The 23,878-nt window shown below is 41.8% G+C and overlaps 1 protein-coding gene across 1 annotated transcript in view; it reads right to left on the minus strand.

The window, feature by feature from the left end:
• LOC114573230 (hormonally up-regulated neu tumor-associated kinase homolog B) overlaps nucleotides 1–23,878 on the minus strand; it is a 144,378-nt gene that overhangs the window by 115,475 nt on the left and 5,025 nt on the right. The window contains exon 3 of the mRNA XM_028605269.1: nucleotides 16,227–16,331. Within this exon, the coding sequence (XP_028461070.1) occupies nucleotides 16,227–16,232 (6 nt within the window). The 5' untranslated portion in view covers nucleotides 16,233–16,331. The remainder of the gene's footprint in view (nucleotides 1–16,226; nucleotides 16,332–23,878) is intronic.

Here is a 23,878-nt window from a genome sequence, read left to right on the forward strand (position 1 = left end):
GCACATGGTTGTTCGGGGTGCAACGGAGTGTCACAGAGGTGACCGAAGAGATGACTAAAGCAGAAGTTACATCAGTTGGTGACACAAGGACACACAGGCATTAAATAAGCCACCTCGGAGGCAACATCTTGCCAGCTCATTACATTCACTTGGACGGTGGCCTTTAACACAGAGTACCACCTAGAGAGCAGCACAGCCCCCACACACTGCTACGTCATCTCACAGAAAGCAGATAACCAGCGTAAGAGCCTCTTGGAAGTCTCAAAATCCAACAAACCGTAAAACGGTGACATGAAAAAAAAAAAGAAAAAAAAACTCATTGTAGCTCCGTGTTCTTTCAGACGTGTGACTAGAAGCACATTATACGCCAAAAAAGGAAACTCATGATGCACTTGATGTGCATGTCCACAACATTGTACATGGTTTAGATTTAAATATTTTGAAATCCAGTCTGCTGAAATGACCTTTTTGTTTAAAGAATTCACAATGTTTCTAATTTGTTTCATGGTCATGGAGGTTTTCTAAATATAGTTTGGACAGTGCAACTCGTTTATTGCCTCCTCCAACTAAAATAAGATGAAACTATCTGCATCTGAAGGTCTTGTGTACAAAATGGTTATCCCTATAACATACCACTATCCTAAGTCAAAGGTCTAAGGTCACGGGTCAGGGCTCACTGACATGCTACTGACTGCTCCTTCAGCCAATCATCAATCAGCTTCCATCGTCAGGCTGCATAACTGCAGCCATCAGCTCTGTCAGCAGTTGGTCCAAGGAAAAGGGAGTGTGTGTGTGTCTGTGTGTGCGTGCGTGTGTGTATTCCAAGTCCTGAAGTGGCATGAGGGTCAGAGGTTAGCTGTATGCAGCCCCTTCATCAGCTCTCCTGGGAGGGCTGGTCTCACGGACACACACACACACACACACACACTCTCTATTTAAGTGACACGAGTGACTGCGAGGACAGAGGGATGGTAACAATCCACGAGCAACATACAGAAAAGAGACCTCATCCCCTGCAGTTTGTCAGAGCGCCGTTGGACAGCAGTCAGCAGTGCATTTTACTCTCAGATGTAGTGATGGTTTCTGTCTCCTCTGCACTAACCAACTCCCTTAAGTTCCTTGGTTCAATGTACAATGTTGTTTAAGACATTTTTAATGAAAATACAATTATTCTTGTTTTCAATTTTTTCGCTATTTCACTAGTTTTATTAGATTTGGATTTCACTAAACCTTTATTCATCAAACTCAACTGCAAAATCTGGGGACAGAGCAACACTAACAGGAATTTCAAATCTTTTGGAGAATTATAGAAATAAAAATGAATTTTACTAATTTTTCATTTAAAAAAAAAAGGTACTGTAAACGTTATTTGCTAAAATAAATGTTAAATAGCTCTACATTCCAACAGCCATCCCCGAAAGAGTGCGTGATCATTAACATGGGCCTCTGAGTCTCTCTGCTGTGCACTTTATCCAATCAGGAGAGAGAGTGCTACAAAGAGGACGTCCTCTCTGCGCGTATACAGCTCCGGCAGCAGAGCTACAGTGTGACTAATGATGGCGGAACAGGCCAAGCTAACATCGCCTATTCCAGCATTCCTGGCAACGGTTTATATCACTAAAAATGCAAAGCGAATGAAGACTGCTGAAGAAAAGAGGACAAAACAAAGCTGTCAGAAAAAAAGACAAGAATGCAAAACCTGCGTTTACATTTTATTTATGCTATGAGCAGTACATTGTGGCCATTACTTAAAATGTTTTCATTACATGTGATCTGGTAAAATGTAGGCCTACTACCTGGGGGAAGATATTTTTAATAGCACAAAAACTGTCAAAAAGGAGGCCATAATGTTAGTGTTAGTGATGAAAGTCAGGTATCCTGACTTGTGATGCACTTAAATGACTGCTCTGTTGTGTTTTAAGATTAAAATCCCTGCAACAGCAACACCGAGTTCCTGCTTCATCTTCCAGACCCCGGGCGATAACTTACGTTAGCTATCGAGCTAGCCAGTAGGTGCTAGCTAATATTTTCAAACACCATATTCATAATACATCACACGGGTGTAATGTATTGTTATTCCATGACTTAAGTAGATGGCTAGCAAGCTACATTTATTGCCATGTTAATGTTTGGTTTTATTGTACTTACTGGTTAGAGGCAGATGACCCACCGCTCTCCATTGCCGCTGTGCCTAATACGGCAAGCTGCTGTGGCGAACACCACTGCGCGTTCATGTGTTGACGGAGGGGGACTAAGTTAGGCAGAATGGACAGGAAGTGAGCAAAAGTAGTGGAATAAGAAGTGTGTTTCTCTATTTAACCTTGAGTGTGTGTCAGTGTGCTTTCAGTAAAAACAGTATTTCCATATAGAAGCTGTGAAGTGAAATTCTTACCTGTGTTTTTTTCACTCTCTTCTCAATTATTCAACTGACTTTTACTCACTTTTTCTCCTTTCATCCTGTATTTGACTGAATACAAACACATTCACAGCCTCACACACACTCAGTCTCACACACACTCACACACACAGAACAGGGCCACATAGGCGGCTCCCCTCTGCTTTGCTTTAAAGCGTTGCCTATCCAAACAGGAAAGTGGCCTCTGCCCCGGCAGCAGTTGAGGGCACAGCAGTGGAGATTTCATTAGTCACAGCTAACAGGCTAATTATCCGCTTCAGCGCACCTGTAAAACTTAACTGTGTGTCAATCTCACACAATCACAGACATTGCATATAGGTAGGCGTGTGTGTGTGTGTGTGTGTGTGTGTGTGGGGGGGGGGGGACACGCACACACACAAACCTGTCTGTTTCTGTGTTAATATGTGAACTGTGTGTTATCTTTATTTTGTGGTATGAAACTGGGTTTTTAGAGTTTTGCAGCGTTTTGCATCTACCAAAAAAAAAAAAAAAAAAAAAAAAAAAAAAAAATGATGAGGGATCACGTTCTAAACTGGCCATCTTCTTTGATGTGTGATTGACAGTCATTGGTTTAATTAGTGTTAAAAAAAGAGACAATGCTGGACTGCCCAGATAGCTCAGTTGGTAGAGCAGGCGCCCATACAGTATATAGAGGTTTACTGCGGGAGGGGGGGGCTGTGCTGCTCTCTAGGTGGTACTGTGTGTTAAAGGCCACCGTCCAAGTCAATGTAATGAGCTGGCAAGATGTTGCCTCCGAGGTGGCTTATTTCATGCGTGTGTGTCCTTGTGTCACCAACTGATGTAACTTCTAACCATGTGCAAAACTTCTACTGAGGCTTTGACACTCTGAAAAGTGTATTTTTCCATAACATAAACTCACACACGTATAAAGGTTTACCCGGGTTCGACTCCGACCTGCAGCCCTTTGCTGCATGTCATTCCCCCTCTTTCTCCCCTTTCATGTCTTCATCTGTCCTCTCAAAAATAAAGGCCGAAAATGGCCAAAAAATAATCTTAAAAAAAAAAAAGGAGACAATGCTGAATAAGTATTGAACATTGTATTGTCCCTCCCAAGAAGAACAAACAAGTGACAAAGCCCTCTAGCAGCCCTAGTAATTATGGCAAGAGCCAAGGAGGAAGTCAGGTTACATCACGGGAGACAGCTGTCTGTTTCGTGTATCCCGCCGATACACACATTTTTTTCCAGGCCTCAGTCTGTTGGTATAGCCCAATGATACTGAACAGAGATTAACACAAACAAAATGGAGCACCTAGGTAGCTGAGTGGTTACAGGGCATGCCACATCCCAGATTCGGTTCTGGTCCTGGCACCTTTGTTGCATGCAATAACCCACTCTCTCTCCCCTTCATTTCTACATTGTCCTCTGTCACATGAAGGTAGAAATGCCAAGAAAATGTAGCTTTAAAAAAATAAATAAAACCACACACAGACTTTCTATTTGGTTTCTTTCGAGGTTGAACTCAGCAAAACTAATTAGTAAAAGTTTCAGTTCAGGCGCCTCAATTAAAAACGTGGCGTCCGCACAAAAGCAGACGTACGCTACTCTCTATGCAAGAATTGGGATTTATAAAAAGCAAACTTGACGCGAAAATGTGTAGTCCTCCACGCACACTCTGACCCAGGCGTACGCACGGAAACGGGTGACATGAGAAACGGCGACACCGACAGCAGATGGATGAAGCACGTGAAACTGTGAAACTGAGACCATTGGGTAAAACAAACCAAAATATTGCCTCTCATTGCTAATTTGAAGAACTCACAAAAACATTCTAAGAATTACTAGCTTACACAAACACCTGTTTAATCGATCCACGGTGAAAAACAAACAAAATAAAACAAGATACTATCATGAATTCAAATGAAGATATATTTGCAAAAAGATAACTCAAATATGTTCTGAACTTGGCACGTTATGGAATTTATTCTCATAAATAATACGATAAACAGGACAAATAGACTGATGCTGTTTTCGATGCCTCTGTCTGGCGGTGCACATCCTTTTAATATGGTCATCATATACAGTATCATAGTGTTTTCTTTTTATGGCTTTAGATAATTTTATTTTTTTTTTAAATGTTTGTTTTATTGTAGGTCTAAAGCATGGTTTAATCATTGTGAGAGGTGCAATAGAAATAAAGTTTTACTAATTATACATGCTCCATGCGCTGAACTATTTGTCATTTAGTCTACAATTAGATTAATCCTGACACCTTTAGCTTTTAAGATACAATCAAATTGATGAGTATAAAAAGGCATAATGATGCACAAAGGCTGATTTTGCACTGTTTGAAGACGTGGCAAAAGAGAGACAGGCAGCAAGAAGAGGACAAGTGGCTTATAAGCCGGTTCCGACTTCCTCGAGCTGGGGCCCGTTTCAGGAAGGAGGTTTAACAAACTGAGTTGATTTATCCTGAGATGGGAAACTGAGTTTTTGGTTCCAGAACAGCTGATTTAAGTTGGTTCAATCAACTCAGAGTAGGCTGACTCAGAGATAAGCGCATGCACCACCTACATAAAAAGGCAGCATGCATGGAGCCATGATACTACGATTCACCATGGCAACAACCACAAAAAAGAATCGGTCGGCATACTTTACCCCGCTGGAACTGGAACTACTCATGCGCACACAGAGTTTGAACATATATTTTGTTTTAAAAATAAGCAAACAACTGCTGCTGCAAAAAAGCATAAAATGGTGTGGGAGAAAATTGCTGCTCGAGTCAATGCGTAAGCTCTTATATAGTGTATCAATTTCATATTTAATCACAGGTATAATACTACTGGTGAAAACTGGAATGGTATTACACCTATAATTTCATTAAGGTGCAATCCTGCGGGCAAAAAAGTAAGCTACTATTAACCCATTCTGGAGGTTCTTGCACCATGTCATTAACAGAATTATAATTTATAATCATACATTTCTTTTTAATGGCTCTCACTGGTTTGTGCCCTCCACAAAACATTTAAAAAAACGTTTCAGAGCGAGGCACACTTTCACGGTGACAGTGGCTTTACTAATATGCTCCGCTTCACCAATGTTGTAAAGAAAACTGCCGTTCGCAAAAATGCGTAATGCGACACAAAGAATCTGCTGTGATGTAAGAGCATGTCCACGATGGGTGACGTTAGTGATATGAGGAAGATAACATATCCGATCGACTGTGAAGAAAAACGATACTGCTCAAATAGGTAGTTATCTGGAAATGAAAATACATCTAGCAGGGGCCTCAATATCATCTCCTGATGTGTGTTTAACTCCCTGCGAATTAGTACAGCTTCTTCATCAACGGGATCATCAACGAAAGGACATACCATGTTCGAGAAAAAACCTTTTATAGTCTGCCTAACAGAGTGAATAAACCAACCCTGGGTTTTTATTCAAGCAGATGACCGCACTAAAATGCGTCTGATACAGACTGAATGAATGAATGAGGAAATGAAAGAGCGCTGTGTCAGAGGGAGGAGACTGAGAGAAACTCAAGGTTTATTGAAGAAAACCCTGCTCTAGACCAGGTTATGTTCACAGACTCCGTTACTAGGTTAAGTTACCTCTCTTTCTGAAACGGCTGGAGTAACCCCTCCTTCTCAGGTTTAAATAACCTCCCTTTCTGAAACGGAAAACCCAGAGTTTTCTCATCTCAGGGTTAGCAAACTAAGAGTTTTCACTAAACCTGCTTTCTGAAACAGACCTCTGTCCTATTGGGTCTCTGTGCTGTTTTGGGCCCAGCGTTACAGAGCCGAGAAACCACGCCGTGCCAGTCCCACTTCAAGAGGGGTCAGCTCCGGTGTCCCGTGACAAAAACACCTTCTGGATGTAGCGCATCAACATTATTATCGGACCATGTCTTTTTAATGGCGTGACATGAAGCCGCCAAAGCTGTTCCACATTTAGAGTCAATTGTGATTTTTAAAAGGGAAACTGGCGCAGGATGTGCGTGCGCACGGTTTTATAAATGTGCGTAAGCACGTCCTATGTTTCGTCCTACGTCACTTCTGGCGCAAAGTCACCGCACAGTTTTATAAATGAGGCCCCAGGTCATTAATTATCTGGCTCAAAGGAACAGTTTAGGATATAGTCAGGATGTGAGGTTCCTGTGTTAATTTCATACTGTGTGCCATGTTTGTGTATTGCAATAGCAACCTTGGCCACATGGATTTGTTGTCTTGATTTTATTTGCATCTAATCAAAACATCCATAACACGTTATTTGATGCTCATCTAAAAACTTAAATTGCATAGTACATCACATGTATAAACTAGGGCTGTCAGTTAAACGCGTTATTAACGGCGTAAACCAAACCCATTTTAAAGGCGTCAATTTTTTTTTCCGCAAGATGAACGTTGTTTTTGGCGTAGCAAACTTATACTTAATAAAAAAAACTTGTAGTTTTTTTTCACATGTTTTTGCAACAACTAGTAACGTTAGAAAAACTACAACACCACACCAGATCTAGCTAGACTGGAAACAAAACAACAGGCACGCCACACACACTTGTTTGGGCTTGCAAGCCGGCCAAAGAGTAGTAGGCTAACAATACGCTTTGAGTGGATGGCGAGCGCGAGACGCCGAAATGGATGCCAATAAGATTCTCAATGGAAAGTTTACATTTAAAAAGTTGCCAAATGGTTCCATTAACAAGACCAAAGTGATCTGTGTGTTTTTTCGTTGTGAACTGAGCTATCATTGCAGCATGTCCAGTCTGAAATACCACTTGATGGCCAAGCACACAGCTGATGCCAATTTTCCACCCCCTCGTCAAAGCCAGGCGACAAAAGCACAAAGCAAGCCGATCCACTTTTCCATGTTGATAAGAGCATTAAAATGAGGAAAAAAAAATAATGGGACAAAAAGAAATCAAGGGACATTTAGAATAGATAAACATGTGCAATTAATTGCGAGTTAACTATGACATTAATATGGATTAATCACAATTCTAAATGGAGTTTCTTTTACGTTACATGGGAAGGTAATTACACCAAGAAAGTAACACATTGTTATGGTCTGGCTATGTCCTGTGACTCTCTTGAGTGGAGGAGAGGGAAAGGCATTTGCAGCAATTACATTTCCTTTTACAATGTTTGAGGGTTTAGTGTTTAAAATAGCCTAAAATAGATGCCTGAAGGAGAGTGGGGGGCTTCTGATGTGTCTTTGAGCTTGAGGGAATTTCTCAACAGTTTACTGCAAGATCCAAAAACCCGCATCCTGCTCCATGAATAGAGCTGGAGATAGAGACACACACACACACACACACACACACACACACACACACACACACACACACACACACACACACACACACACACACACACACACACACACACACACACACACACACACACACACACACACACACACACACCGGTGCCCCCTGCCTGGCAGCCTCTTTGTAGCTATGTTGTGATTGTATCAGATGTGGAGTGATAGAGGTTAGGAGTATGGGGGTGTTGGTAGGGGCATGTGTGAATTTGTAATGTGCTTATGCTGGAACCGCAAAGACAGGAGATATGGGCACCAAAGCTGTTCTACTCCCACACACTCATTCAAACACACACACTCGCACGCTGTAGGGAGTGGAACTTTAGCTCCCTGAACTCCTTTCATCCTACTGAAGGTGGAAGTGAGTGCAGGGTTTCCTGGAGTCACAGCGAAATTCAGCACTCTCTATATCCTCAGCAAAACTACTGCCCGCTGACAGTGTGTGTGTGTGTGTGTGTGTGTGTGTGTGTGTGTGTGTGTGTGTGTGTGTGTGTGTGTGTGTGTGTGTGTTCACGCGGTTCAAAGGCTCAGGGTGCATAATGTTGAGGTGATTTCTCAGTGTGATCTGAGGCTATATGTATAACACATCACAGTTTGAATTATTGCATATAGCACCTTCATTAAGGCGGCTCTGCAGAAGCAAGGGTGGAGGGCGGAGAACTGGCAGGGGTTTTTAAGATTTACTTTGCTATACTCTACATGCGTTTCTGATAAATCAAGATTTTACTTATTCTGTATATTATTGTTCCTCTGAAGTACATGTCTACAACTTCAAGGCCTTTTAGGATCACATTGTTGAGCCTCCATGTGTGGTGGTGGCTGAGGTCCTAGAAGGTCACCAGAAGCTAAAGAACAAGCAGCAAATGGTGTCACTTCCCTTCACACCAGGTTAGAGGTTAAAAGGGGAGCCACACTGGACTGTTGGAGTGGACTAAGACAACATCCCTACGGCACACTGCACTGGTACATAAAAGCCATGGTCATTTGTCACACTAATTCTTTTTTTAACACTCCTTTACAAAAGTTCTGATTAGCTTTTCTCACCGCCATTTTTGGTTTCCTCTTCACAATTCCTTTGATTTTAAGGAGATGACTTACTAACATTTACTGATTGTAAAACATTGGTTTGTATTTATCTAATCATGATGTAATATTTTATGTAAAATAGAGAAGTAAAACTAGAAGGGCACAGACCTCCACCAAGGCATGTTCTATCTCACATGGTTAACACAGTGTGAATTTTTCTGATTATTCCGACACCACATGAATGCAGCACGAATGCCCTATCTCGCAATGTTAACAGAAGTGAAAAATAATTTGTTTATACGCCCTGTGATTTGAATCAACTACTAAGTGTAATGTGTTCTTTCTTGGCCCATGCTACACCCTTCCACCAAAATCGGGCCAGAAGTTTTTCTGTTATTCTGCTGACAGACACATAAACAAACTGACAAAAAAACAGACAAACCGAATCGAAAACATAACCTCCTTGGCGAAGGTAAAAATGTAAGTCCGGGTGCTAAATTAAATCAGACACTAACATGCTTTCCTTTAGATTATAATTACACAAGGTTGATAAACTGATGTAACACGTGTGATGAATTGTACAAGTAAAAGCAGATACAATGAGCCATTGCTATTAGGGCTGTAGCTATCGGTTATTTTAGTAATCAAGTATTCTACCGATTATGTAATTGATTAATCAAGTAATGGGATAACAAATACTTACTAGTAATACAAGTAAATATACAAAAGAGAGGTTTCCGTTTTTAGAAAAAAAAAAATTCTTGCCTAAATTGCATACAATAACAGGGATAGATGCTAATATTTTTCAGCACTGACCGCATGGGCCACCAACCCTTATTTTGTTGGCAAAAGTAAATTTTTTGTGGCCCAAATGTAAATCTTTTTTCTTGCCTCTGGCTCTTTAGACTGGATATGCAAAAGAGCTGTTACTAAGCCCAGGTAAATGTGACTGTACAAAGCTTACAGAAGGGCTATTCAACTACACTGTTCAGGGGGACACATTTTCAGAAGGCTAATACCGAGTGAGGAGAAAGCATAAAGAATGCAGACATCACTGGCACGGTCCGGTGACGTCATTCACGTGCATATTAAGTAGCCATAGGGTTAACCCAAGGGGGTAAGCTTCGCTTCAGAACTCGAGCCAACTATGGCACCATTTTGTTGCTACAAAGCCATCACCTCCTGTTAGCATTCCGCTGACCGCCATTTTTTTTTTACGTCACTTGACTGCGAATAACTTTACATCTGAAGCGTTTAAAGACTCTATTTGTCCGTTGTTTAGTTCTAAAGAAACACGACAATGTATAAAAGGCTCCATTACCTTGTACCTCACGTTATGGCGCCGTAGCAGACGTTTTTGTAGAAATAGGCTAACGATTGTGTCACATAGTAGAGGAATTACCGTATAGTACAGGATAAGCTTGCAGGCAGTTTCGCCTTACATGAGCTGTTTAGGTTTAATTGCTAATGTTAACTAGCATGTTAGTTAGCAATAATTAGCCTGTGCCTATGTTATCTCCTTACATATACCTATACTCTCCGTATCTGTAAGATTGGGAATGATTGAGGTTTCTCTTAGCGCAGCCACCAGAAGACTTACAACTTTCAGACACGTTGCTCACGTCACATTCTCTCAGTTGGAGGCTGCGCAGTAAAGCTGGCCATCACCGGAAAAGTGCTTTTAATAGCCTTCACTGGTCTCCGTCCAGAGACACGGGGACTATTGGTCCATTATATACTGTCTATGTGTTAACCGCTCTCTTGCCTGTCTCTTCTCTATTTTCGCTATGTTCCTTCATTTTGTAATCTGCGCCGTCAGTCTCATGTCCAGCGTCAGCCCATTGGGCACTAGTAATAATCATCCGTGCGGAAAACAAAGTGAGCCGTACAACGTTAGTTACATTGATAAAACAAAGCTTAGAGGCAAAGAATTTTGCATTGAGAATATTTAGTGAACAGATTATTTGAGTTACTCAATGAATCGTTTCAGCCCTAATTGTTATTCCACTTTTAAACTACCAGAGATCCACCTGATTGAAGTTCAGTTATGTTTCCTGAGCTCTAGTCAGATGATGAGCTAGCACAACAGCTCCTCAAAGCCTCAAATATCTTTAACCTTCATCTTATGGTTCAAATTCCTCCTTCACCTTAATGTTTCCCTGTTTAGGCTGGTTAGAGCAATAAACATTTCGAAAGAAAGCCTGTGACACACCACGTTCTTTGTCTCCATCGCCAAAGGCATTCTTTTATCCCTTAAAGGCACTCCGTCTCTTAAGTTTGACCAGCAGACTTTCTGACTGTGGTGATTTTGTGTGTGCAGTGGACCGGGACACACCCATAGCCACATACTGTACCATACGCACTTAACATATGGGTGTGCCTCTAAAGCTGGGGGCACGCTACACAACTGATCTCCTGACTGTTCGAAGTTTAACAACATTTTTTTCTTTTGGTTACTGGAGATTATTCACTTATGATGTGGCACAGACGAGGTCACACATTAAACAAATCTTCACTTGCATTCTGTCAGTGTATTTCAGTATTCGCTCTCCATGATGCTGCTGATGCTACAATCTACAAGCAAATTTGTATTTACTCAAAAAATGTGACTATATTTATATTAGTGTGTCAGTTTTCTTTAATAGCATCAGAACTAATCTTACAGAGATGCTACAAATGATTTCATTTTTACGCAGTAAAACACAGGCTCAATTGAGAGAAGTCCTGAAATCACTTCTAGCCGCTGTTCCGCTAGTCGTGTACGCTGTTTAGGCCTCCCTGTTTATTGTCATAGCTCACCAGTCGACTAACCTTTAATTAAAAAAACAAAATAATAATAATTTATTTAAAATTACCATACCTGCTGTCTAGAAAAATGGATTGCACATGGATTTCTGTAATTTCAAATGTCAATGAGAGTTTGAACAGGTATCGTAAGTTTTATCTTTGTACGGATACCACCAACTGCTGGAGTGGTGCACACTATGTTCACATGGGATGCTGACAGGCACAAACACACACACACATACACACCAAGATCAGAGGATTTCCTGATGCTCAGTGTGGTCGTGGCCATGAGGGTACCTCCTGGCACAGAGCCTTAGCTGGACAGCACAGCAGGAAAGAGGACAATGTTTACACTTGCACTACCACACACACACACACACACACACACACACACACACACACACACACACACACACACACACACACACACACACACACACACACACACACAGGCTCCCGTCCCCCTCTGCTTCTCCATCTAATATATCAAAGCATCTCTGGGTGTCTATGGATCTCAGAAAATCCACCCACACTTCCTCAGCCAACATACTCTCTTTATCTCTTTCACACATACACGTGCACACACCATGCTTGGTGATGAAGGATGGTACCTCTCCTCTCTCCGGTCTCCAGCTGATGTACACACACCATTCCTAACATAACACCTGGAATAACACCACAAACACATAAACACACACACAGTGGCCAGAATCACTGCACCACTGCTGGGCCAAGATAACCAAAACTCATACAACTGAACTGTTGTGTTAGACGTGACTGTGGTATGATAATGCTAATGAATGAAAAGGATACCTGCACTCTACTGTGTATCATACCATTTTGTCTATATGTATGACTTTTCAACCAAGGTCTTTCTCAGTCATCAGGCTATCACCAAATAAAATCCCATCCCGCCGTAGCTATGGGTTTGTAGACAAACTCGATTTCAATTGTTTTAACGAGCTTACTGTACATTGACCTAATTTTCAAAACATGACTGCTCTCTCTGCCAAATTGTGCAAACAAAGCTTCAGAGGACAAGAGTGAGCTGGAGGACATAGTGGAACAAATAGCTTGAACCAGACCAGCAAACAAGAGACAAGGCGGGAGACAGAGAAAAATTAAGAGAAAGTTTGTGTTTAAGGTAAGTAGTGTAGGAATAGTAACTCTGAAAAGATGTAGAAAAATTACATCTGTATCTAAATGGTTATGCTCTTATTGTAATGACGCCGATCTATGATAATACAGTCTATCTCTGTTAACTTCCTGGTCAGGAAGAAGAGGAGGAGGAGGAGGAGGAGGAGGAAGAGGATCTGGAGTAATAAAAAGATAAAAGAAAAACAGTAGAGCCATTCATAGAGCATGTTCCTTAGGGAATGTGGTGCTTTGTACAGAGAGGAGCAGTGTTTGTGTGTGTGCGTGCGTGCAAGGGAAGGAGCGAAAGGAACTTCAGTATCAACCAAAAGCCAAAGAATAGGTAGAGGGATCAAATATGTTGAAAAAGCCTGTTTGATATATGTGGATATATACAGCATACATATACAGTATACAGTGTGCCATGCGTGTGGTCTCGTCTTCTCATCCTGTTTAGAAAGGAGAGAGAGACCCCTGTTTCCTTTGGCTCTGAACCCTCTGTTGTGACTACATTACAGCCCCTCCATCAGCACCCCCAACTCCATATGTCTCCCATACTAAACCCTCTCTACAGGCCCAACACCATATGAACAGGGTTCAAACCGTAGGCTTTCAAGGCTTTCAACAGATGCCTCTCAAGCTTTTAATTAAACTCATTAAGGTTTGGGAAAACAAATGACAAATATAGTGGTGCTTTGCTTTCATTTGATCAAATCGGACGGATTAGGTAACTATGCAAAAAGTCCACTGCAGTGCTAGGGAGGTTTTCTACACTGTATGTCTACTAACGTGTGTAGTGTATTAAGAGGGAACCCCTATTAATTGTTACACTGCCAAAACGTCATGCTGGGTACAGCTCCATCGCTACGATACATTTAACAACAGATAAAGAAAGAGAGACCGGTTACATGTTATATTGTAACAAACTCAAACTATGAAAGCATCAGCAATGCAACTTTCGGAATGAATGCTTTTGTTCCAGATAATAGCCTGGTCATAAATAGCAAGCTGTTAGCAAATGACGCCAGGCACAATGACTTTCTTGAGTCTTGTCATTACAGTGAAGCTGTGTCAACCAGTGCTATAGCTATAGACTCTCTGAGCACAAGTACTGAGTGGATGGATACATTTTTGTTCTCTAGAATTAGCTACAGCATGAACCTTGCACCCTAAAAGTGTACACTGTTTGTAGATAATTAAAACAATAAACAACATGTTAATAAGTAGGCTATCTAATAGGCGTATTATTGATCTTAGGACAAAGCCAGAAAAAGCTGTTTCCCATTGCTTGCAATCTTCATGCCAAGCTAAACTAATCAACTCTAGCTCTGTGCTTCACATACAAGTATCAATCTTCTCATCTACATCTTAGAAAAGAAAGTGAATATGTTTATTTCCCAAAAGATTGGAACTTTTCTCTTAAATAAAAAAGGGGCTTTAAAAAAAATTTACAATAACATCTTTGTCTTATATGATCATGTCAAACTAATAGGATATACATACAGGCAGTCAGAGAAAGAGAGGAAACCTGGAGTGAATTCCTTTATGTTTACCCAAAATATACACAGCCTAATTCCCTTCATCCATGCTGAGCGCTGACAAATCCGCCAACCGCTTATCAAATTAAACCCCCATTAGCAGCATAAACACACAGGCTCACACACTCGCACAAACAACCCATTACCAGCACAAACATGCTAGCGCCCGACACATGTTTAGAGTGTGCAACAGGCTCTTTAAATATTCCTGCACACCCAAGTAGACATGTCTCCACATCCAGGTACTGTAAAGTGGTCTGTATGTTACAAACTGCCCCATACAGCGGGTGCTCCTGACCTGTGCCGTCAACTGTCAGCACCTGTCACACTGCGTGTCGGGAAGCATGCGCAGATTTATCCCTGTAACGTCACACCTGATGAGACACGGCACCCTGCATGGGGCCCAGTCTAATTCTTTCCATGCGCGCTTGTTAACATGTAGGATTTTCTTTGCAGCCGCCATAAAGCAGAGTGTGCAGGTAACACAATCTCATGAAACTGCGCTCTGTCTGGCAGCTGCTAGAGGGATTTACCTCTTAATGTAGTAATGTAAACCCCAAAAGTAAGACATTGCCGTAAAAAGGACAATTTCATCGGTCTTCCTTCCTCTTCCTGTGTGGCCCCCAGGGGACGCCTAGCCGGTAGTGGAGGGTGAGAGATTGGGGGAAGCAGAGACTAAACGGAACACTTCATATGCACTCCATCAGCATAAACCAATCATCAGATGATTTTCAGGTAGACAGCAGTGTTTGGATGAACATGACGAGGTGCATTTATGGGCCGTGTCCTAGGAACGGATAAAGGAGGAGTTTAGGAAAAACCCAGGAGTGGGCGGAGACGTCCAAGTGGTGAAAGGCAGCCAAGACCCAAACACAGGACATATCGCACAGTAAAACAGGAAGGGGCAAAAACAATCCAGCATTGGTTCCAGTAAAGACAGTCTCTGCATCATTAAACAATGCGGCTGATGCTCCCTCGGCACATTTCGCACAACCTGCATATGGCTGAGAGACGCTGTCAGCCATATAGCTTAGCTCAATTACACTGACGTGAAATGGTGCACTCAATCAAACATAACAGAAAGCACATCAGGAATATCTGTTTTCTACACTCCCCTTGTTAAACTGATACAAGCAACAAGGGCCATGTCTCAAACTCTGTGTAAATGTATTAACAGTTTGCCAGAGCTTCTTTCACACATCATCAGGAGTATGAGTTATTTCGGAGGCCTGTAGAAATAGAGGTAACTCGTGCAACTGCTTTACTCTTTTCAGCATTTGGTCTTGTTTGTAAAAAAGTTTATGGTCGTTTGCTGAAGCTTGCTAAAGAGCCGTTTTGCTGCAGGCTAAATTGTTCCTGAAAGCAGATCCACTTTTGGATACCATTCAGTGTTCTAAGTGAAATTACATTGCTTTTATTGTCTGGAGACTTTCCATGCTTACCATGGTTTACCAAAAGCATCCAATCACCTCTATTTAAGTATGCTCGCTCATAAAAAGTGGATCAAGAAGCCATTTCCATTGTTTATTTGTGTGTTCCATAGAGATGCAGACTGTGGCTCTTGTTTGCCGGAAATGAATCCAAACAGAAAATCTATAGTTCTGCCTTCTTTCCCCCTTCTTCTTCTTCTTCTTCTTCTTCTTCTTCTTCTTCATCCTCCTCCTCCTCTCTGGAATTCTACTCTCTCTCTCTCTCTCTCTCTCTCTCTCTCTCTCTCTATTCTAATAAATCTGAAGGGGCCTTTTCCACTTTTACAGGAACAGCAACTCATTAAATGGTTGATTTCAGATGGCAGAGTGTGAATGTTTTGAGTTAACTTTATTGATCTGTGAGTGGGTCTGCGGGCCAGAGAGAAACTGACGTCCCCTCCGGCACATGGGCGGTAGATTTACACCTCCGCCATTTAAAGACACCTCTAAACCCAGATGGCCACTGGCCCGCTCTCTCCTGTGCTGCCTTGGCAGAGACACTGCAGTTGTCTCTCCTGCACACATATTCACATAAACAGAGCAAAAGTGCCTTGGAAAAGGATATTTTATTCACTTACCTGCATGAATACACCTCTCTCTTCCAAGGACTGTACTGATGTGTAAGAGCCTGCTGGTTCATGCCTGGTTTACTTCAGCCTCCTTGGAGCTTCAACTCTGGCTGTCTGTAACACACAGAAAGGTTGTGTGGAGGTCATGCAGAACAAATTCAAATAAATAAATAATTCCATTTTGAAATGATTATTTGAGGGGCTTTTCTGTTTTATTAGGTACTATATATTAAGAAAGATTGACAAGTTGCAGAGTCCAGGGTAGCTGGAAGACAGGGAGTGTTGATAAACTCCACGGGCCAAATTTTAGCCCATAAACACAAAATTAATGACATACAATATAGCTCACTGGACGAAAAATAAAGCCAAATGATTTCATTCTTCTATTACATGTTTTTGAAATAAGGCAGTGCCTTTGGAGTTCTTTGAGCATGAACTAAGGATGAGAACTCGGGGCCTGAAAGACATCACAGCCCTGCTTAATTAAGGAGTCTTCGGTGTGTAACTCGTATTTGCCCTCCCTTCGCCATATCAGCCAGGGAGAGCTTGGTCTGTCTCCTGCGTATGACATCACTCCCTGAGTATGAGCCATTTCCCATAAACCTCCATGGTCCCCAGGGTTTCCAACCCATGAGATCAGGGAATAGGCAGGGTGATTATGAAGAAGCAAGACTTGCTTTTTATCAAGAGTAAGTTCATTTTATCTTGTCTTTCCATTTTTGCATAACCAACCAACAGGTCCCTGCGAGAGCCAAATGGCAAGACATCATTCATTGACTGACCTGTGTTATGTTCATTTATTCATTCAACCCTCATTTCTGTGTATTCTATTCTTCTGTTTAGATTCTCTCGTCCTTCTTTCTCTGTATTTGTCTCTCTCTCTCTCTCTCTCTCTCCCCCCTCAGGGCTGAAAGCTGTGAGGCTGTAAGGTCTCTCTCTTCCCACAACTGCTCTCAATCGCCCTAGTGACTGCTTGGCTGTCAATCACTATAACATCAGACCCACACTGAGCAGATCAAGTCTGCTGACACACACGGACACACACACACACACACACACACACACACAAATAAACGGTTTGTAGGGGGAGTGGAGAGATAAAGGGGGTCCTGTCAGCACCTGCTGGGCCTCACCGGAGAATCTGCGGAGACACAGATACACCCACACACATATACACACACCGCAGGGCACTAGTTGTAAAGGTACCACTTTAATTTTGGTCGTATTTACTCAGCCTCCCCCCAAGTTGCCTCCAACCATGCTGTCCCACCGTGTCAGTATGAGCCACTCTGCCCTTTAACCAGAAAAGCAATGGGCAGCTAAGAACCACAATGCATACCACACATGTATAGAAATGGCAAAGAGACACACAGGAGGGAGAGAGTCTGAGGGAAATCTGAGGTCATTCACACATGTACAGACACACTCACATATCAACACACACCTAAAGTCACGTATTTTCTATGAGCAAAGGAATCTGACTAAAATATACAGACTCAATTCTCGAGGTCCCTTCTAATGAACGCAAAACCTCGCAATTAATTTCATCTGTTTCGGTCCAAAACCACATTCACACACACAGACACACTCACACAAACATACACACAGAGTCCATTAGGCTCATGTGTTGGACCCAAACCATGGCCCAGAGTGCTCTTTCATGGCTCCATCATTACATCAATAAGTCTTCACATTAATCTCAGCACAGCAGAGCACACAGGCTATTACCAGACCAGCCCTGCACCACAGAGGCTCACTCCGAAGCACAGACATGGGCAAAATAGTAGTCAAATATATTCTGGATACTTGATAAACACACGAGGCGTACTCGGTTTGTCTCATTTTGTGAGGGATGTGTCCAGTTTTGAGGCTGGTTAAACGGTGGAGGATAAATTACCTCAAGTAGTTCAAATGCATGAAACCATATCTAATGTATATATATTTGGCCACATGTGCTCTGAAAAGCACTAAAAATTTATGTAGACTGCTGATTTAATACGGAGCCAAAAATTATTTTTGAGGAGCTGGTTTCAATAGTGACTTAGACGAATCTTTCACATCTGTAACATAAGACCGTACCCTTTTAATGAAGCTCTCGAGAGTAGACTGGAAAAAAATATGGTAACTTTCAGAGATTAGCTTACTCCATCGTTTATTATGAAATCAGCCTTTGGTCTGCAGTTAAGAGCTCCTGTGAGGAAAAAGGCTGCTTGGTTAATAATCTCAAGGATGAGCTAAGGCAACTAAGCTGAGACTGCCACCACAAACACAGCATCAATCACACTCAAGACACACACACACACACACACACACACACACAACACTACTTTTTTGTTCAGTCCAATGAATATCCAGCTCAGATAGAGAGAGAAAGCAAGAGAGAAAGGGGAAGAAAGGGAAAACGAGGAAGAAAGAAATTGAGTGGAAGTGAGAGGAGGGGTGTTTACCCCTCGTCTGTCTGGACAGGAAATGGGGTTCTTTAACCCTTGACCCAGGTCCACTACGTGGCTGTGAGTGGATATGTGTGTTTATCCTCTTGCAAATGCCTTGGAACAGGTTCTTTCAGACGCTGGTTTGATGGACAGATTGTCCTCGTTGTCATGGCAGCCCATGCAGGTGCGTATGTGTGGGGTTTCCTGCCCTAAGGTGCACAAGGTTGGCGGGGTGGGGGTGTTTATTATCCACAGTGCCAACGGGCAGCAGAGAACCGCTGCTCCCAAGAGGTAAGAGGAATGATGGAGGAGAAGGAAACGAGGGGGAGAATGAGGGAAGGTAGGATGAATGGAGAACGGGAAGGAGAGAGAGAGGGAGTGGCAAGCTGTAAAACTTTGGATGAGCGTCCACTTTTATCACCCTGGATATGTTCTTGAACGAAAAGAAGCTGTGAAGCAAGTTTTTCACTCGTCTCTCATTCTCTGCCATAATAGGAGAATAAAAGAATATTGCCTCAGAAACCTCCGCTGTTCCCGGAACAGCAGCCCCGGCTCGGATGACCTCAGACATTGTTCCGTTGTATTCTTTTATTCTCCTTTCAACATTTCGGACCACAAATGCGAGGCGAGAGAGGAGGAAAGAGGGGGTGCAGCGTGGAGGGAGTTGAGCAGTGGAGCCATGGGTTACTTGTGGAGATTCTCCCCTGAAGGCAAGTCCGCTGCAAACGGGGTAATAATAAACGTTTGGCGTTTTGAGTTTCTGAACCCCATCACCCCGCCCTCTGTCCTGAGTCCACCAGCTAAAGCTCCCGTGTCAAACACGCACTTAACGCCCATCAAATGCTGTACCAAAAACTAGGAATTCCAACTTAAAAAATGTCAAACACTTAATGTAAACGGTCTATATTTAAAATGAAGACAATAATGAATGCTTTTTGTAGTACCTGTGTTTCTGTTTAGCAGTGTGGTTTAAACTAAGAATGAATAATTAGCAGATTTATTTGGTAAACGTATACTGGGCCACTATGTTCTAAACTTGTTAGGCCCCCTTAGCTCTCATAGGAAGAGCCAGCATTGCTATTGCCATTGCTGTTTGCAAAGCTTAAATCAAAACCACTAGTCGTTAAATGTCTTAACTAAATGGCTAAATTCCGTGGAATCTAGTCCGCTTTATTTGAGCAGCTTTAAACCAAACAACTGCAACTTTAAACTAGCTAAGGATATACTGAAGACAAAATTGATGTCAATACATTTTAGAACTAATTTGATTTGTAATGCACAGCACCCAAAATCAGCTTGAAAAATGTCACACTTTTGAAAAAAAATAAAATACCCACAGCTAGATATAAAATGTCAAGTAAAAAAACACATACCAACTTTACTGAAAACTAATTAGAGGAGAAATCCCAACTTAACAATTGTAAAAACAAAACAAAACCTAAAATACACACAGATATGTCCCTATATACATTCACGGTTTGGCATAGTGGAGATATGTCTATACCCCTCGTCTAGTCCCAGGCTTCGCTGTCTGGGTTGTTTGTTTTTGTGTTTACTCTGGAATGTCAGACATCCGAGGACACAGCGGAGAGGAAGGTCAAAACCGCACAGCTCCAAAGACTCAACAAACATTATTAAATTCTAATTTGTTATAAAAGGTTTGTGGAAAGTAGTGTGTGAAGCCATTAACGATTTCTCTATTTTCTTGCCCTTTAAAAAGGTCTGTATCCACTGTGGGAGCAACACACACACACACACACACACACACACACACACACACACACACACACACACACACACACACGCGCACACACGCACACACGCACACACACACACAAAGTGATACAGCACTATACAAAGCTGAACATGAAACGAAGTAACTGAGGGCTTAAACAATTACATAAAAAGTTTTTGAAAAAACAGTGATAGGGTGACATGTGACTGCACCAAAAATAATTTCTGATAAACACATTTAATGACAGAATTTGAACCTTTAATTGACAAACTTCATCCTCTTGTTTTAAGGAACAGCACTTTCTGTTATTAGTTCTTAACCTCACCTCATTCAATGGTCCGTTGTATCTTACTCTCAGATGTATACAAGGGTCTGTGTCTGTTGTTTTTAAAAAAAAAAAAAAAGAATCATATGGAGATGAATTGTAGCGTATTGATTTGATCTTTTCAATGTATTTGTTAAAGACTGCATAAATGGAGTAGCACATTCAATCTCTTCAAACAAAAAGAGAAAACAAGCTCAAGAAATCGGACTATTTGATAGAGATTTGCTGCTGAAACGCAGAGATCTTATAAAATCCTACTTTCCAGTTCCTCTGTCTGAAGTAGCCTGAACTATTGTTTGGAAGAGAAGAGTGGGAAAGGAGAAAAGAGGGAACAAACAGGGACAGGGTGCTGAAGGAGTTGTTAAGTCTGTGATTGATCTTTGGCTCTCAGAAAGATGATTCCTGCAGTAACGATGAACTTTGTGGGGAATATCACTGCAGCCTCCATGAGGGAAACACGTGTTGTGCGTGGTGTGTGCATTTGTGTGTGTTTTTCTGTGGGTATGTGTGTATATGTGTGTGTATGCTGTACACTCATTAGTGAAAAGCTTCAGCGCAGACTAGCTCCAGTTACAGTAGTAAACGCTTCCTTTGAACTTTTAATAGAGCCCTGAAACCCAACCAGGCCTTAAAAAACACAGATCTGCAGGAAAGGGGGAAAAAAAATGGGAGAGAAAGAGGTGGAAATGGTCAAGAATAAACCACGCAGAATGTATGTAAATGGATAATGCAAAAGGTGCGATGAAGACCTGCATTTCATTTAGGTAATCTATTCATGAGCCATAACACTCCTACCTAATACTCTGCAGTCACAAAATGTATGGGTTGGCCATTAATACTAATGAACACAACATACAGTATATGAACACACACCTGTTGACCTGGATGAAAGACGCATTGTAGTGGGCAGAGATCACTCACTCACTCACTCACTCACATACTAGTGTTCATCAAAATACACACATCATTACCATCATTAGGGAGCACTGCTTGGCCCAGGCACCTGTGTGCATTAAAACATGCAGACCTTTCTGTGGGTGTGTTTAAGTGGGTGGGTATTTATCTGGGTGGGTGTCTGTGTTGCTGAATCTTCTGGCATGGGTTGCAATAAACAGATGTTGAGTCTTTATGAGGTCTTTACAACAGGTTCAGCGGTGCCCTGAATGTTTGTGTGTGTGCTGCGTGTGTGGCTAAGCATACATGGGCCTAACATGGAAACCTCTCATCTGTGAACCATGAAAGAGACCACAAATGGAAATGAACAGGAAAGGTGCAGCATTCTTCCTATGTTGAGAGTTTTTTTATTATTTCAATAATGCTGTCATAACGTTGTGCTGTGCCACAGTTTGCGAACACGCTATTCTAATCTACATGCACAGGTGTGGTTTCATTTAACTGTTGTGGTAAGTCATGCCAGTGAGCCAGCACGCACAATAACAAAACCATAGAACTAGCACCCATAAACTCAATGCATTATCGCTATTAAAGTGACTATATGTAACTTTTTCATTTTTCTGACCTGTAACAGCAAATGAAACCAACATTGAAAGAAAGAAAAAAAAACGCCATTTTGATATTGTCTTTAGTACGGTCTCTGTCCGGGTTCGATTTTTCCCTAGCAGTCACAGAAATGATATTGCGGCAGGTAAACGGCGCTACAGTAACACATTCTGATGGGTCACAGATTACTTTGTAACACCGGAAAGCCTGTGTTAGCATATCCAGCCTTTTGAGCCATGTGAAAGAAAGCAGAAGATTTCTTTATATAGGCTTAACGCCGGACCATCAAAGAAAAGAAGGAAATTAAAAGAAGAACTAATAGCTAAAAGGGAACAAGAAAGACAAAAGGCGATTACGCGAGTCACACTTGATCGGGCTATCAACAGATGGGAGACAATTACGGGATTGTAAATGATTCAAACCCCACCCCGAAATGGCCCTCAGGTATGTAATATGTCTAGCTATTTCATTCATAAAATAACGTAACAATGCGCGATGTGGATTACTTTAAATTACGTCCATCTTCCATTTAGTGCGGACATTTTATTCCTTTTAATCTGTGTTAGCCTAATATTTTCTTTTCCCTTGTCCCCCTGTAATACAGTAAAGCATCCTTGGGTTTCATAAAATGCGCTATATTAATCTAAGTTATTACTACATTGGTTACTACAACAAGCTCTTAATGCTTTGGCTCGTGACACAGTGACAAGGATACCCACTATGGCCACTCCAAGACCCGCCCTTCAATAGCATTCACACACTACTATTGGCCAGGCGTCCATGTTTACATGTACAGGTCCTATCCCCTGACCAATCCCCTAACCCTAACCTTAACCAGTCGAGGTCAAATGCCTAACCCCAACCAATCGAGCTGCTTCGTAGGGCGGGTCTTGGCGTGGCCATAGCGGGATTCGTTATTTCACACCCGGCGAAGCTCACGAGACATCCAAAGTAGGCTAAGTTACCGTATGCAACACTTGAAATGCAACAATGCATCTGTAAACTATTCTCTTATTGTAAATGAATGATTTTCTGTCTGAGCAAAATATTCATCGCAACTATATGACCTTGCCATAACGCTTACTGCTGTATACAGTGTGCAATAGGCTACCGCACGGTAAAGAAAACACCTTTACGACAGCAGGTGTGGTAAAAACACTCCCGCTTTTGTCCAAAGCGGCCGCTAGAATCAACACAAACTGAAAGTTACATATAGCCACTTTAATGGAATTAATTACACCTGTGCGTTCCCTGGTATGATGATATGTCAAAATATCCGCCAATACAAAAGGTCTATTCAGCGATGGGAGTGGAGAAGGGCTGTGGACACGACTGTTTATTTGACTACGAGCTGTTTACAGAGATGGTCGCTGTGGAGCTGAGCGACAGCATGAGAAAATACCTCCGATAATATACAGACATGCAGAGAACTCAGCAGTGAACTGGCCTCCTTTGCTCGTCTCCCAGGACCTATGGGCATCGCTCCATAGCTAATGAGAAATGACACTAACTCAATATCTTATAAACTATTTTATAATATCCTACACAACGATCTCTAATCTTTTTTATTTGTAGTTAATTTGCTCATTTGGCCTCGGGTGTCACCATGTCATGATTTGAGGGATACATGCAATGTTATCTAAATTTAGGTGTATATGAAATCACCTAC

Source organism: Perca flavescens, chromosome 18 (assembly GCF_004354835.1).
Source record: "Perca flavescens isolate YP-PL-M2 chromosome 18, PFLA_1.0, whole genome shotgun sequence".
Classification (NCBI taxonomy): Eukaryota; Metazoa; Chordata; class Actinopteri; order Perciformes; family Percidae; genus Perca; species Perca flavescens.